This window comes from Rosa chinensis, chromosome 2, assembly GCF_002994745.2.
Source record: "Rosa chinensis cultivar Old Blush chromosome 2, RchiOBHm-V2, whole genome shotgun sequence".
Taxonomy (NCBI): domain Eukaryota; kingdom Viridiplantae; phylum Streptophyta; class Magnoliopsida; order Rosales; family Rosaceae; genus Rosa; species Rosa chinensis.
In genome coordinates this window covers 39,574,832-39,592,376 of record NC_037089.1, presented here as the reverse complement: position 1 = coordinate 39,592,376, position 17,545 = coordinate 39,574,832, and the positions used below count along the sequence as shown (strand labels likewise).

The window sequence follows — 17,545 nt, the reverse complement described above, 5'->3', positions numbered from 1 at the left end:
GAGAGAATGTCGACCCGGAGCTGACCTGGAGTGGTATGAGCCGGGTGTTGGGCTTTGATTGAGAGTGAGTGCGAGTGCGGTGGACATTTAGGGCGGAAGAAGGTGAGGGTGTTGGGGAGGTTGTGGGGTGTTGGGGAAGGAGGGAATGAGATCAGAGATGGACAAGGGTGGGTTTTAGAAGCCAACACTCTTCTGGTCGACATACATGGCCATCAAGTTCCCAAGTGAAGAGGCTGGTCTGCCGAAAGGTTTCGAGACTGTCGACTCATTACCCCAATCGGAATTAGTCAACAAGTTCTTCATAGCCACACGCTTGCTTCAAGCACCGCTCGAGGAGGTTCTCAACGAGTTCAAACCAACTTGCCTTGTAGCTGACATATTCTATCCTTGGGCTACTTAAGCCGCTGCGAAATTCGGTATTCCGAGGTTGGTTTTTCATGGGACTAGCTTCTTTTCTCTATCTGCTTTGGAGTGTGTGAGACTCTATCAGCCTTACAATACAGTTTCAGGTGAAACTGATCCTTTTGTGATCCCCAATTTGCCTGGTGGGATTGAATTGACAAGATCCCAGCTGCCTGATTTTGTCAAGGACAATGTTTTAAATGACTTGACTCAGTTGCTGAAAGAGGCTAGGGAATCGGAGTTGAAGAGCTATGGAGTTGTTGTTAACAGTTTCTATGAGCTCGAACCGGTTTATGCAGATTATTACAGAAATGGGTTGGGGAGAAAGGCATGGCATATAGGCCCGGTTTCTCTATGCAATAAAGAGACAGAGGAGAAAGTACAGAGAGGAAAAGGAGTGTCAATTGATGAGCATGAGTGTTTGAAATGGTTTGATTCAAAGAAACCAGATTCAGTTGTGTATGTCTGTTTTGGGAGTGTGGCCGATTTCAATTCCACTCAGCTCAAGGAGGTTGCTGTGGCTCTAGAAGCTGCTGGGCAGGACTTCATTTGGGTAGTGAGGAAAGGCAAAGATGAGGTGGATCAGGATGAGTGGTTGCCTGAAGGATTTGAAGAGAGGATGGAAGGCAAGGGATTGATCATCAGAGGTTGGGCTCCTCAGGTTTTGATTCTGGATCATCCAAGTGTTGGTGAGTTTGTGACTTATTGTGGGTGGAACTCCACATTGGAAGGAATTTCTACAGGGCTTCCTATGGTGACATGGCCTCTGGCTGGTTTTGAGAAAGGGTGGGTTTTCTCACCTATCGTTGGTGAGGAAGAGCTCAATGGTGGCTGGCATGGAGCAGGAGAAGGAGGCTTTGGGAGCGCGGGTTGCGGAAGAAGAAGAGGAGAGGAGGAGAGGTGGGTGGATATTTTTTTTAAAAAAAAACACTATTATGTAGATATATATACTATTTTTGTTCACAATATACTAGAAGTATGCAAGTGGTCTGGTGGTTGGGCCATTCATTTGCATATGCTTTGGGAGGGGTTCGAATTTTCTCAACCTCAAATCTGGAATTAATTTTGGATTTTTCCATATTCTGTTGTCCAGGGTCATTTTGAGAATTTCACATGCGTGTGGGTCCCACTTTTGCTGAGTTGGAATGCCACGGAAGGACCTATTGGACGAGAAAATAATACCGCAGGGGTGTTTTTGATGAAATTGAAAGTCGAGGGACTGAATTGATACGAGGTCCATACCACAGGGTGGTAAACAGTATTTAGCCCTAATTTTTATTTTTGACAATTAAGAGCTATTCACTTCCTTACTAAAATATATATATATATATATATATATATATATATATATATATCAGATTTCCAGAATAGGGTGTGACAGTAAAGCTGTTTGTAAATTGGCAGCAGAGTATCAGTTAGCTCCTATTATTTTCTTGCTCCAAGTTGGTAGAGGAGTCGAAATCTGATGCAGAAGATGGTTCTAGTTTTGGTAGAGGTGTTGAGGATTTGAGATATCTTTTATCTTGTATTCCTGCTTTCTTATTTCACTCATGTATTTAGGGAGGCTAATACAGTTGCTCATAAATTAACCAAATTAATTAGCCCTCCATTCTGGTGTTAGTAGTCATAGGTGGAATGGTCCATTTAGGGGTCATCATGGGCCGGGCTAGGGCCGGCCCTACCCTAAATTTTAGGGCTTAGGGTAGGGTCGGGCCGGGCCTAGTCAAAGTCAACAAAATTTAGGGCCGGGTAGGGTCGGGCCAGGGCTTAAATATGCTAACCCTTACCCGCCCGAAAAGCCCGATCCGTTAGGGCCGAAAGGGCAGGGTCGGGCCGGCCCTCAAATAGGGCCAAATAGGGCCGAAATGGGCCAAAAAAGGGCCTTATTTTGTTTAACAAAAAAAAACATTATTTTTTTCTTCTCAAAATATGGCTTAATGGTATATATTGGTAATAAAACACTCATTGTTTTTTATTGAACATATTTAATACACACACACACACTTATAACTTATAACATTTATTAATATTAGTTAAGGTGGTTATATTCAATTAACTATCTATATAAATCTCTCAATATTAATTGTTGTGTAACAAAGAAAATAGAAATTAAAGAAAACAAAACTTATGAAATCAATTACAAAGAAATAAATAAATTGCATACTATAGAAAAAAGAGAAACATAAGTAAAAAATAGAAAAAATAAAAAAAATAAAAAAAACGAGTTATACTACATTAATAGGCATATAAGGATTATATGTGATCCAAAAATTCTGAAATGGAAATCGACCAATCTGAAAATTCTCATATGTTTATACAACATTGATAGGTATTGTGTAAAAAAATTAGGCCAATCTACCATGAATAAGGAGCCCAATGTAGCGGTCAACGCTTTGCACAAGCAAACTTCCCTAAGGGGAGCGGCACCATGCGCGGACAAACGTTGCAGAATTTTGACATCCATAAGTAGACCCCCTAGCCATGAGAGTGTGGGAGCTGAAAGATCGAAAAAAGTGAATTGCCAAGGACCGGTTAAGAGCATATTTGTTTTATGTTCTATTTAGGGTATTGAGTTGACCGGGTAGATCGAGGTCCAAACGAATGCGGAAATTGTTGAAATTTCTACCACTAACATATATTCATATGAAAACAACATCCAACGGTTCATTTTAAAAAATTCCATTTCGTCCCCTATTTTGCTCATGGAGGGTAACAAGCCTAATAAACTAGTTATACTACATTACAAGACATATAAGGATTATGTGCGATCCAAAAATTTTGAAATGAAAATCGATCAATCGGAAAATTCTTATATGTTTATACAATAGTGATAGGTATTGTGTAAAGAAATTAGGCTGATCTGCCGTGAATAAGGCACCTAACGGAGCGGTCAACGCTTTGCACAAGCAAACTTCCCTAAGGGGAGCGGCACTATGCGCGGACAAACGTTGCGGAATTTTGACATCCATAAGTAGACCCCCTATCCATGAGAGTGTGGGAGCTGAAAGATCGAAAAAAGTGAATTGCCAAGGACCGGTTAAGAGCATATTTATTTTATGTTCTATTTAGGGTATTGAGTTGACCGGGTAGATCGAGGTCCAACCGAATGCGGAAATTGTTGAAATTTCTACCACTAACATATATTCATATGCAAACAACATCCAGCGGTTCATTTTAAAAAATTCTATTACGTCCCCTATTTTGCTCATGGAGGGTAACAAGCCTAATAAACTAGTTATACTACATTACAAGACATATAAGGATTATGTGAGATCCAAAAATTTTGAAATGAAAATCGATCAATCGGAAAATTCTTATATGTTTATACAATAGTGATAGGTATTGTGTAAAGAAATTACGCTGATCTGCCGTGAATAAGGCACCTAACGGAGCGGTCAACGCTTTGCACAAGCAAACTTCCCTAAGGGAAGCGGCACCATGCGAGGACAAACGTTGCGGAATTTTGACATCCATAAGTAGACCCCCTATCCATGAGAGTGTGGGAGCTGAAAGATCGAAAAAAGTGAATTTCCAAGGACCGGTTAAGAGCATATTTATTTTATGTTCTATTTAGGGTATTGAGTTGACCGGGTAGATCGAGGTCCAACCGAATGCGGAAATTGTTGAAATTTCTACCACTAACATATATTCATATGCAAACAACATCCAGCGGTTCATTTTAAAAAATTCTATTACGTCCCCTATTTTGCTCATGGAGGGTAACAAGCCTAATAAACTAGTTATACTACATTACAAGACATATAAGGATTATGTGCGATCCAAAAATTTTAAAATGAAAATCGATCAATCGGAAAATTCTTATATGTTTATACAATAGTGATAGGTATTGTGTAAAGAAATTAGGCTGATCCGCCGTGAATAAGGCACCTAACGGAGCGGTCAACGCTTTGCACAAGCAAACTTCCCTAAGGGGAGCGGCATCATGCGCGGACAAACGTTGCGGAATTTTGACATCCATAAGTAGACCCCCTACCCATGAGAGTGTGGGAGCTGAAAATCGAAAAAAGTGAATTGCCAAGGACCGGTTAAGAGAATATTTGTTTTATGTTCTATTTAGGGTATTGAGTTGACCGGGTAGATCGAGGTCCAAACGAAGGCGGAAATTGTTGAAATTTCTACCACTAACATATATTCATATGCAAATAACATCCAGCGGTGCATTTTAAAAAAATCCATTTCGTCCCCCATTTTGCTCATTAAGAAGTTAACATTACATTGGTAAAATGGTTTCAACTCAACCAATTGATTATTTTTAGTTATGTTGATTACTTGATTTATTTCAAAATTGGTATTACATGAATATATTGTCCAATTTGAAATAATAGCTTTGTAATTATTACAGGTAATTAGTTAACAATAATTATTGGTAAATATTAAAATACCCATAAGATTATATTAAAATGGCGGCGTTTTTGCCTAATTAACGGTTAATTCTTTAAAAAAAATTATTTTTTTCTTCTCAAAATGTGACTCAATTTAAAAGACTCATTTCCTAATATGGCAAATTGAAATAATTTTCTACACTTCCATAGTTTTATACATATAACACATGTAATAGAAAATAACAAAAATAAAATATAAATTTTAGGGCCGGGTTAGGGCCGGGCTTTTAGGGCCGGGCCGGGCTTGGGCCTTACGGGCTCAATCGGGCCGGGCCGTAGGGTAGGGCCGGGCTTCATTTACATAACCCATACCCTACCCTATTTTAAAAACGGTCGGGCCGGCCCGCCCTAATGCAAGGGTAGGGTAGGGTAGGGCTTCGGCCCTACGGGCCGGGCGGGCTTAGGGTAGGTTTAGGGCCGAAGGGCCAAATGGTGAGGCCTAGGTCCATTCCTCCGGATCTGTCTGGCTTCTTAGCTAACAGTTGTACCCATTAATTTTCTATCAATAAAGCTTGACGTCATGTCCAACAAAAAAAGAAAAAAAGTTACCAGTCGTGTTTTAGACCTTTAAAAACTCCTTTGTATTTGATAAAAAAAAAAAAACAAAAACAAAAAAAGAGTGGAAAAGTAAAGAAATAGAGGGCGAAGAAAAGGAAAGCGTCTGCAAATCCCCAAGTGGAATAGATTGTCAACAGTAAAGGTCGTTGTTTGTTCCTCCTCTCCTTCACTGAGAAGATGAACGGCGGCCCATCGGGTTTCCGTACGTACATTCATTATTGTCGTGTTTAGATTTCCTAATTCATAGCCTTGGCTTCGTTTTGTCTCATTGGGTTGGTGTTGTTTTACAATCGCAGACAATGCTCCTGTTACCAGAGCCTTCGTTATTGCCAGCGCTCTCTTCACCGTATTCTTCGGGATCCAGGGCCGTTCAACCAAGCTTGGATTATCCTATCTGGTACTCCTCCTCCTTCTCTCGCTCTCTCTTAATTAGGGTTTACCTTTTGATTTGACGCTATTTTAGTTCATGATCAATGTTGAATGCAACATCAAGCTACCATAGAATCAGATTTCTCCCAAGAGATGAGGGATTTGAGCCTGAAATCTCCTATAATCCGGCCCTTTTTTTTTTTTTTTTTTTTAACTTGAGTGGAACCTAAGTTGCCTACCCATTGGACTTGTTATGGCCTTAGTGCTAAATTCTAAACACACTCAAGCTCAACATGTTTAAATCTGTAGCTTCTGTTTCCGACACTAACAAGGAGAAAAAAAATTAAAATAAAATACCATACGACTTAATAGAATGATTTTATTTAAGTGGTCTGAAGCTTGGTTTCGAATGTGGAATCAAAAACATTGTCAAGATGAGAAGCTGGAATCTAGATGACTACTGTACGAAGCTGGTCAAACTAATTGCAATGATTGTAACTATATGGAATGCGGCCAAACTATAGGGACCAGTATCATAATTTGGTCTCATTTTTATGTAAAACTTCCTCTTTTTGTCTTTTTTTTTTTAACTCAGAAATAAAAGATGAATTCTTACTAGTTTTGACTTGATGACAGGATATTTTTGGGAAGTTTCGCCTTTGGAAGTTAATCGTGTCAGTTTTTGCCTTTTCATCTACACCAGAACTGATGTTTGGACTGTATCTGCTCTACTACTTCAGGGTCTTTGAGAGACAGATAGGTTCCAATAAGTATTCGGTGAGATATAGTTTCTCCTATATTATTCATGGCTTCTGCTTTGATGCTTGATTTAAAAAAACATGTAGATGTTCATACAGATATCTTGTGCCCAAAAGAAAGGACTAAATTGATAACATACTTTCTGTTTTGTCTTGGGATTGCATATCTTTAGGAATTATAGTCATGACTTATGAATATATATATATATACAGTCCGTCTCAAGTGCGGACGTCCGTACCGAGCGGACGGTACGGATTTCCTGTTTTCGACCACTTTCCGGCCACATTTTTACATCTTAACCGTTCAGTTTTTAGGTCCTAGTGTATAGATCACCTCTGCAAAATTTCAGCCAATTTGGTGATCGTTAAGGCATCCAAAACTGCAATTTACCATTATAAATACGAACGGTTCCGGTTTGACAGATTCGGCCCGTTCGTGTAAAATGCAGTTTTGGATGCCTTAACGATCACCAAATTGGCTGAAATTTTGTAGAGGTGATCTATACACTAGGACCTAAAAACTGAATGGTTAAGATGTAAAAATATGGCCGGAAAGTGGTCGAAAACAGGAAATCCGTACCGAAAATTCGGTACGGACGTCCGCACCTGAGAAAATTCCTATATGTATATATATATATATATATATATATATATATATATATAATATGGAATGTAGGGTATGCTTGGATTTTTGTAATGCTCACAGGTTTCCATACTCAAAAACTGAATAGATTGTCTGGATGTTTGTTATGTCAGAGGCCAGAGAGGGCCTTTTAAAACAAATTTATTGAAGTGACACTAAAATGAAGCAAGCTTTTAAGAAATGAAGGAATGCAAAAGGCACAACCACCATATAAAGGGTATATTGAGGAGATCAAACCCAACACCAGATAAAGAGGTAGATGGTCCATACATTCCCAGCCATTTCTCCACATAACACATTAATAGGATATAAACAAAGAGAAGACCGTCTCTTCTGGACCATGTTATAAGTATTCATCCTCCCATGAGCATTCATCCTAGCTTAGACATGTAACTTAAGAGAAGGGTGGTACATTAGGTTCCTTCAGTAGGATCAAGCGAACACATCTGTCCAACTTCCAGATTTTTCTATCTCGACCATTTAGATCTCTATTAGAAGATTCAGAACCCAAAGTTGCAGTCTAAAGGATAAGAAGGATTACATTCAATCTTGCACCAGGATAGTTAGTTTTCTCATTTCTTATGGAAATCGGAGTCTTCAGGTGCTTCTCTTGCAAATCCTATTCAAAATAATCAATGCCATCCTTCTCTTTTTGGCGCCCTCTTGTGCAATTTGGAAAGCCAAAGTACCTCCGAATCTACGGGTTTTATCTTGGATTGCTCATGGAAGGATGAATACTTTTGATATGTTTCAGAGGAGACAACCCTCTTAATGTCTCTTACAGCAATAGTCTGTCATCTGCAAACAGGATGCTGAAAGTTCAGATCATATGCTGCTTCATTGTCCAGTACTAGGGTGACTGAATCGACTTTGGACCGTCCCGCTTCTAGTGATGCGTTATTGAGTGGAAGGTACAATTTTTTTTGGGTGGAAAAATGAGGGGTGTGGTGGTAAGAAAATGGTCTAAATTAGCAATCCTTTTGGCCGTGTGAATGGAGGGGAGTTGGAGGATTTTTAAGGGAACAAGAACCGCAGAGGTGGATCTTTTGTGGGACTAAGTCCCTTTTTTGGCCTCCCTTTGGTCATCTGTATCTTAAGAGTTTAGGGATTATTCTATTCATGTGTTATGATTGTAATACTTGTGTTTATCTAGTTGTTCTTGTTTTAGGTAGAAGCACAGATCAAACTTAAACACTCATTAAGCCAAATCAACCTTAATAAGTTACTCATCCAGAAGAAGGAAAAAGAAAAAAAACAAACAAACTAATAATTAAAACCAGATAAAGATCCTTGTTATTGTTTTTTGAATTTTCAGCAGCGGTATTGCTCATTTGATTGCTTAATGCTAGTATGACTGGGTCATTGGACGCTCATTTATCTTTCCTTGTCCAATCAATTCAGTGGAAGATCCTAACAATTTGATCAAAATGATCCATTTTACTAAAGAAATACTTCTTGCTTTCTGAAATGTTCATGCTTTTTACCTATTCCAATTATGAGGGAGAAAGAGAAAAAATCTCTCCTCTCTCTCTCTCTTTTCCTTTATGGCTTGATAACTTATAATTTTTGTATGTCACGTATGGGTCCTGTTTATTGAGTACTGATGCTGTCTTAGGTCAGTCAACATATGAAGAGTGTAAAAATTAATAGATAAATAGAAGTTTTCTTTTTCACTTTTATATTTTGATTGCATTTATTAAATAGTCTACCTTGGCTGTACAGGTCTTTATCTTGTTCTCCGTGACGGCATCATTGCTTTTTGAGATCCTTGCGATAGCATTCCTTAAAGGTGTGGATTGCTTTTTGAACTACATTCCCTCTTTTTGAATTGTATTCACTCTTTAGGCTATATTTCATTAGTCTCTTTCATTGCCATCTGTTACTTTCTTTTTCCTGGCTTATGTCTCTGGTTCTTGGACACCCTGTTTCCTTGCATGCACTTCTATTTTCTTTGCATCAGGGTGCCTTGATTTTTTTTTTTGGGTCTGATAATAAAATACGGTCAGTCATTGGTGAAAACATCTTTTTCACAAGCCTTGACAAGGTATCTCTTTTAAGTTTTAACTAACTGGCCATTCCTCTGGTGTTTGGCAACATGGATGATAATATATTATGTGATAATTATATAAACACACACACACACACACAAACTTTTATGGTGTTAATTGCCTATACTAGAGGCTAGTAAAATATGTATGGAATTTGAGGAAAAATTGTGTCTCAAATTATCAAATATAACTTTGCAGACTATTTCATTTCTCAATTTTTAGCTTTTTAATTTTTTTAATATTTTATTTATTCATACGGAAAGTCTTTTTTTTTTTTCAGTCAATATTAATATGGAAAGTCTGTATTGCACTGACAAAATTCGTGTGAAAATCACTTTGTCTTTTGCAGATCCTGCAGTAAACCTAGTGACATCGGGACCTTATGGTCTTATATTTGCATCGTTTGTACCCTTTTTCTTTGACATTCCAGTTTCAACACGTTTTCGCGTGTTTGGCGTGCACTTCTCAGACAAGTCTTTTATATATCTAGCAGGCCTTCAGGTAATAAGTTAATGTGTACCGTCTAACCATCTATGGTGCAACACATTTATCTATAGCTGCTGTTTTCTCCCCTTATAACTTTGGTTTCTCTCTTTCAGCTTCTTTTATCATCTTGGAAAAGATCAGTCTTACCAGGGATATGTGGCATCCTTTGTGGTTCCTTATATCATCTGAATGTCTTCTGTATCCGCAAAGCAAAGGTTATTTTTCAATCTGATGTTTTAAATATTTAATGGGACAAAATAATCCTGTGTTTTTGTTTTTTGTTCTTTTGCTTTTTTGCTTTTTTTTTCCTACTTTGTATCTCAATAGTTAGCTGCCTTGGTAATCGTTTTATACAGTTGATAATACCTTCCTCAATCAGATATCTAACCGCATATAATGCCTTAGTTATAGAAAAGGAAAGTGTAACATTGCGAATTGTGGTGTAAGAGACGCTCTATTCCTGAATACAGAGTGTTTTAGTTTGACCATGCTTATTCTTAATGTGGCTTTTTTTTTTGGACAATTAATGTGGCTATGTTGATGTTTGCTTTCTGTGGTAGCTTTATCAGCAACAGGGGTTATGTAACTATGATTGGTGTTATTTTTGTTTTTTTGTTTTTAACTTATAATCCATAACTTTTATTTACAGAAAGAAGGAAAATACAAAGTATGGGACACGGTATTCACTGATTTATCAATGATCTTAACGATAGGAGACATCTAAAATGAACATAGAAACACAAATGATATACAATAAAAACAAACGACACCCCTAAAGCACAACTGCTTTCCAATCTAACAATATACCATACAAAGCACTATCTCTAAACTCAGGAGAAGCTGATGCTCAGAGCCCCCAAGTAACAAACTCAATTTCATAACTCTTATGAAGTTATGAGTGACAGATCTTATTACAAACTAATCCAGATTTACCTCTGCTGATTTTGTGGCCTTTTTCTAGTACATTTAATACAGTAGATCCTTTTAAGTTGTAACTGAACTGTAGTTGTCAAGCCATCTGTTTTAGACTTTCTACTCTGTTAAATAACAATGCATGCAGGTCTGTGTACTTGCAGAATATGATTTGGGCATGTGTTCTAATGTGTGTGCTTATGTGCTTACTTTTATTTTATTTGTTTGTGACAGTTTAAAACAATGGTTTTACTTTTGCCTTTTGCAATTTAGAGGTTCTCAGTTAATCTAATTTACTATATGACTATATTACAGTTCCCAGAAGTCATTGCATCTTTCTTTTCACGACTTTCCTTGCCAACTATGGGGAGTCTGCCAGCAGCACCAACCAGAAATATTGCGGGAAGTGTACCATCATTCACAGCTCAGCAAGTGGAGGCAAGATTTTAAACCCCCCATACATGTCAGATCTTCTGTTTACATAATAAATATTAACAATTGCTGATGTAACTTTGATTATAGTAACTAAGGAAATTTTGAATAGATCAGATTACTCATCTAAGTTAAGATCAGATCTGGGCATTTGAAGCTTATCTTGCCCAAGTTGGGTTTAATGCAGAAGCTTTAGGAACTTGCTTTTGGTTGTGGAAACAATGTAGTCAAAATGAAACATGATTTTAATCTTTCTTATGATGTGGATCCTGTTATTTTTGTTTCAGAGAAATTATCCCTCGCCCATGTTGTCTACCACAGAGCCAACGGAGGACTCCATTGCTACCCTTGTTTCTATGGGTTTTGATAGGAACTCTGCCAGACAAGCACTAGTGCATGCCAGAAATGATGTCACTGCGGCGACAAACATCCTGTTAGAAGCACAGGCCCACTGAACCTGTACTTCTGTGAAGATGAACCTGAAATGTTTTGATTGAATGGAAATTCAATCTTAACCCGGGGTGGCAAAAATTCAGAGGACCGAAATTGATGATGTGCTTTCAGAACTGCATCCGAGGCATTTACCGTTGTCAAGGGTTCTGTGCTCTATTTATTTTTGTTTTTGGTTTCTTTTTCCTTGTAGGTATCTCGTTAGGATGTATTCTCCATCAACAAAAACAGTAGGAGGTTGTAGAATTATTGACATCATATCAGAAGCATGCACATGTGGTTGAAAAAAAGCTAGAGATGTACAGTAGCAATTGTTGCATTTGGGCTGTTAAATACATAGAACTACCCTTGGTACGACTGAGATTTTTCCAGCATGCTCTTATTTGGCTATGTTGCGTTTACTTTTGAGAAAGAGTGATTCATTATTTACCGTTTGAACCTCTTATACTTTTTATAACTTTAATAATCCAAACCACCACAGGTGGTCAAGTTGGTAAGAGTCTCCCCTGAGCACGGATTAGTCTCTGAGCCTAAAAAGGTTTTGAGGACACCGTGTGATTGACAAATAAAAAAAAACTTTAATAATCCACTTTTACTTTGTACAAAAAATAAAAAATTGTCCAAAAAAAAATTCCACTTTTACCCCAATTAAGAAAATTCTGAGACTCATCGCTGTTCTAACATTGTAATCAGAGAAAGCGTTGTTGCTTGACATCAGCCAAGTATACTAGCAGCTTCAAGCCCTCAAACGAAGGTTTAGCCTTTATTGAAAAATCCTTATTATCAAGGAACCAGAAGCTTCATATTTATTCTTCATAAAAAAAAGCTTCACATTGACTGCTGGAGGAGGAGGAGATCTCTAGGTAAGGCATGCATGTTTTAGGTAAGAGAAGACTCTGATTTCGTCATTTGTTTAGATGATTACTCTCAAGAAGAATAAACGCCTCAGTAAAATAACTGCAATTTATCAATATTGAAATTTGATTGTGAGTTTTGACATTGCAAAATGTCCATGGCATAACTTTTATGGTATAAGGAAACTGAATTTATGGGTTGTCGAAGGTGGTCAAGTCGCCTGAGGCATTGTAGGCACCACCAAATGCCAAATTTGAATGTTGGAATATAAACACTCTTTGAGAAATAGCTTTTTGCGTGACAGAAAAGTTCAAATTCAATTTGCTCACCAGCAATGGATACCACCACACTACTACTAAAATCATGACATCTGTCTAAAAACTATAACCATAGTTAGCCCTTCTAATTTTTTATTATCTGAAAACTATTCTCACAAAAATAAAATATTAAAAAAAGCTGATCTCTCTCTTCTCTCTCTCTCTCTCCCTCTCCCATGGTCCTCTACATCTCGTTTGACCAGAAGAAAATTCCAATCAATTCAATGATTATGGTACAAGCTCTCACCAATGTTTCTGAATAATTAATTATCATCACCATGGCTCTGGCCGTTTGGGATTTGGGCTTTTCATCGGAGGACCTGGGTTTTGGAGATGATGGGTTAAGAAGAAGGAAATTACGGGCACGTTTACTTACTTGGAATGGAATGGAATGTAATGGAATGATTACGGAGTAAAAACACATCTGTGTTTACTAACACATAAAGGAATCGGAATGATTCCAGGTAAAAGAATTCATGTGTTTACTAACACATGAAGGAATCAGAATTGGTGTAGGTCCCACCTATTTATCAGGAATCGATTCCTGAATACTCAGGAATTCAATTACGAAGGGGGGAGATGGGTTTAAGAATAATTCATCCGGAATCAATACCGATTCCTTTCTTCTCCCATTCCACTTGTCTCCGATTCATGATTATCTTCCATTCCAAGTAAGTAAACGTGCCATACGTTCTTTGTTGAGATCATTCCCAGAACCCTTACAGGCCCTTATATTATAGCCCATCTAAATGTACTGAGTAGCCCAATTCTAGGACCAGTAGCCATACTGGGATAGCTGGCAACAGTGGTCCAAGATTGTGTTCTACTGTAACTCCTTTATATTTTGTATTGACACTCCATTTGGGGACTATGAATGAAATTATGCATTTTCTTTAATTATCTTCCTATCTTTTCCACCTTTTTACCAAGTTGAGTCTATCAACTGGTATCAGAGCATGGCTCCGTCAAGGACCTTGCAAACTTCTGCTCCCTCCTCCACCCCAATCACCTCCGCCTTTGTTCCACCCCTACTACCCACCCCAGCTTCCACAAACATCGCCTCTGCCTCATCCCAACCCGAAGATTTTCATCACTCCATGGACCGTTTTAGGGAGGAATTCCACCAATCCATCGACTCTATAAACCAAAACCAGTCTTCCTTTCAAAACCGCATTACAGCTCAGCTCGCTGCTTTACAGAGCACCATGGTTCACGCTCTGACGCATCAACACCAGCCCATACAATCTTCCCCAACCACCTCTGCTACTTCCCCGACGCCATCCGTGGCCGCCATTCCCCACCACTCACTCCCTCCCCCTTACCCCCGATAACCCCCTTACCCCCGATAACCTTCGGCTCGCTCTCTTCTCTTACACCCGACCGGACCGGTCCACTTCCTACCCCCACCGCAGAGCCATCACCATACACTCCACCACCGCCCTATTCAACGACACCTCCACTACACTCCACCATTACCTCTTGCCCCCAAGTCACTACCCACCAAACACAAGTCTCCCAACCCGACTCCCATTCTCACGGACCCCCTCCCACCAACACATTCCACCATGACCCACAAACCTTTCGCACCCCCAGGATTGACCTCCCCCGCTTCACAGGCGAAGATGCGGCCGGCTGGATTTCCATGGCGGAGTGCTTCCTCCGTACCCATAAAGTACCCTAATCGGAGAAAGTCTCCATTGCCGCCACACACTTCGGCCCCACCGCTTCTGATAGGAGCATTTTAATGCGGTATTTTAATAGTTAATTTCTCACATTTTGCTTAGTTAATTCCTTAACTGAATCGATTTTTAATTCAATTTCTATTTTTAGGTACATTGGAGTAAATGAAGGTGAAATGAGCGTTAGGTCCATAATTACCTGGAAATGATGGAGAAAAATGGAAATGTATTAAAAGATCAATTTTACACATATTCCTACTCCGGCTAGGAGAAATCAGAGCCAAGCAAGGAAGAAGGAGCGGCCACCTGACCAAATGAACTCGAAATGAGCTGAAACTCTCCAGATCCATTCTAGACACCCAAAGGATCATTTCTTATGAAGAGTACCAGAGAAAAATATGAGTGGAAGGCCTTCAAACAATCAGCCCAATTTTCTACAGAAGCAAAACCGGAAAACTGGACCTGTAAGAGGTCCAGCAGCATTTCCGGCCCAACCACATGGAATAAAGCTCTGAAAATTTGTGAGGATGATCTACACTCATAGTGGAACATTTTTTATGAAGAAGTCGAAGGCTCATTCTGAAGTTTTGATGGAGAAATAATTGAAGGAATAAAGGGGAAGAAACTGACCTGAAAACAGCTCAACACCACATATTCATGTTTCCCACCCATATGAAGAAAGCATTTCTTTTTCCTTGGATACAATTTTTCTACCCTAAAAGATCATCATCACTTCCACATTTCTTCACCTTCATGCTTTGCTTTCATCATTACCTCATCTTTTACATATTTTACAAACCACTCTCATACTCCACTTTCATTATTTTTCTTCATCTCATCATTTCACTCTTCTTTTCTTCCCTATTTAAACACCTTCTCCTCTCACTCTCAATCACCAATTCCTTCATCCATCTCATCTTCTTTGTCTCACCATTTCCTCTCCATTTTCCTTAGTCACCAATTCCTTCATCCATTTCATCTCCTTGTCTCACCATTTCCTCTCCATTTTCCTTAGTTTTCATTTTCCCACAAATTCCTTCATCCATTTCATCTTCTTTGTCTCTCCATTTCCTTTCCATTTTCCTTCTCCATTCTCTAGTTGCAAAGTTCTGCGTTTTCAAGCAAGGAGAGGAAGAAGAAGAAGGAGCCGTGAAGATCATATCCTCCATCATCCACCTTGAAGGCTTGCTTCCAAGATTCAAGATTCAACCATCTAGCTCTCCATCTCCATCTCCATCTCCACTCACGGTGTAATTCGTTCCTTTTCCTTGTAACCTTTTTGGTTTCCTTGTTTGATTTCGTATGAACTTGTTTCTAGTTAACAATAATGTTTAGGGCAAAGTTTAAGCCCAATTTCTATGTTTAAATAAAGTTTTCGAATTCTATAATTGTGATTCTAAGTTGCTTATGTGAGTTTGTTCGACTAAATTTGCTTTACAGAAAACTTTTATATGTTTATCTTATTCGGGTCGACACTTATAGGATTTGCATGTAATTGGTGCTAGGTTTAAGAACATGAAATCGACTTTTCGTTTTGTGTAACTTGAATCAAAAGTAGTAAAGGTTCTGGACAAGAATCGAATTTAATTGAAGAGGATTGCAATTAGGTGGACTTTTCCATAACTAAGTTGTACACTTGAGTTGATAGCCTTTCTCTATGTCTAATGCGTTGAACATGTCATGATTGACTAGCTTTCTAGGGCTTGATTGCATGTTTGATAGGATTAATCTAGGTGCTTTCGCTTAGGTTAATTAGCATTGAAAAGTAAAATATGGGAAATCATTTGCTTTCGAATGTTTCACATGATCAACTCCTCTCTCATGACTTGGAAGAACAATTATAGGGTTTGAATCGAATTTGATTACATGGAATTGATTTTGATCTTTGTTCCTTGCGTTCCACCCTTGTATATATGTTTTTACGTTTTCTTTATTTTATTTATTTTAATTTTAATTTTAAGAATCCTAATCCCCCCCTTATTTGTGTTTACTTGTATATATTTATTCTTTATTTTATTTTTGTAAATAATACTTTATTAGTTTAATTCTTTATTTGTTTATACAATTGTATATATTTATATTCTTTATTTTATTTTTGTAAATAATACTTTTCTTTATTTGTTTCACAATTACAAGTGTACCCTCAATCCCCGGATAGAACGATCCCTATTTGCTTATACTACTAACGATATTTTCAGGGTTAAATTGCGCGCTTGCTTCGGGCGCGTCAATTTTTGGCGCCGTTGCCGGGGATTGAAAAATCACTTGTTAAATTGTGTCATTTATTGTATATATTTGTTGTATATAAATTGTTTAAAACTTAGTTTAAATATTATTTATATTATTGAACACGAATTTTAATTGTAGGTTGTAAATTGAGAGGAATAGGTGAAGTCTCTTTTGTTAATATTGGCCTAAACCCCTTATTGGTACCTAGCTCAGGTCCCTTAAGGTTGAGGGCGGCCTTTATTAACACTTGTTGAACTGTCTTCACACTTATGAACTTTTTCATCTTAGTAAGTAAAGCCTATGTGAAATGGTGTCTAGGAAGGGGACAACGTTCATGACGGGTTTTTGAATCCAGAAGTGCTTGCAAATGGGCATAAACCACAATGTGGGAGTAGCTCATGCCAAAATGGATTTTTCCTCTCGTGTTCGTCCTCCCCCACCTGGCCATTTCAGTAAGGTTGCCCAAACGATTTGAAAGGGAGTTTGTGTCTAGGCGACTATACTTGGGCCGCACGTCCACTTGATTTACCGCTTGGAATTTGATTCGATATCAATAATGTTTATAATAAAAGAAATACTTGTGAATACTCTATACGTGTAAATTATTTTGTTGTTTCACACTTTAAACTTGTAAAAATACTTTTCACGTTTTATACTCACTTGTACTTAACTTGTGTCTTTTGTACAATATACTTGTTAATTTTACTTGTAGTTTGTAATTAATAGTTATACTTGTTTTTATTTTGTATTTCTTTGTTAATTATAGTTACTAACTTTATTTAATGTAGGTACCGTCTGGCTGCAAGACGTAAAATACAAGCGCTACTTGGGAGGCAACCCATGCAAATCAGATTTGCTTTCTTTATCCTTATCTTTTATTTTTCGTTTTTGCTTATTTGTTTTAGTTGTTATTTTCGTAAATTTCATCCCTATATGCTTACTTATTTCATTGCATGCTTTTAATTGATTACATTGAAGATAATGCAATATTTAAGTGTGGGGGA

At 38.0% G+C, this 17,545-nt stretch overlaps 2 protein-coding genes across 3 annotated transcripts; both read left to right on the top strand.

The window, feature by feature from the left end:
• The first annotated feature begins 205 nt into the window (after positions 1-205).
• On the top strand, positions 206-1,506 carry LOC112184275 (scopoletin glucosyltransferase). Its single transcript, XM_040513400.1, has 4 exons — positions 206-337; positions 372-426; positions 510-1,271; positions 1,496-1,506. The coding sequence occupies exons 1-4, from the start codon at positions 206-208 to the stop codon at positions 1,504-1,506; spliced, it is 960 nt and encodes a 319-aa protein (XP_040369334.1).
• Positions 1,507-5,402: 3,896 nt separating this feature from the next.
• LOC112190531 (rhomboid-like protein 20) lies at positions 5,403-11,865 on the top strand. Of its 2 annotated transcripts, none has more exons than XM_024329964.2 (8): positions 5,403-5,565; positions 5,660-5,760; positions 6,369-6,509; positions 8,856-8,922; positions 9,540-9,682; positions 9,781-9,882; positions 10,895-11,017; positions 11,299-11,865. In XM_024329964.2, exons 1-8 carry the CDS (start codon positions 5,541-5,543, stop codon positions 11,464-11,466), a joined length of 870 nt encoding a protein of 289 aa, XP_024185732.1. In that variant the 5' UTR covers positions 5,403-5,540; the 3' UTR covers positions 11,467-11,865. The 2 variants fall into 2 exon arrangements, with proteins under 2 accessions (XP_024185732.1, XP_024185731.1); XM_024329963.2 differs by having other exon boundaries at positions 5,404-5,565; positions 9,531-9,682.
• The last annotated feature ends 5,680 nt before the right edge of the window (positions 11,866-17,545 follow it).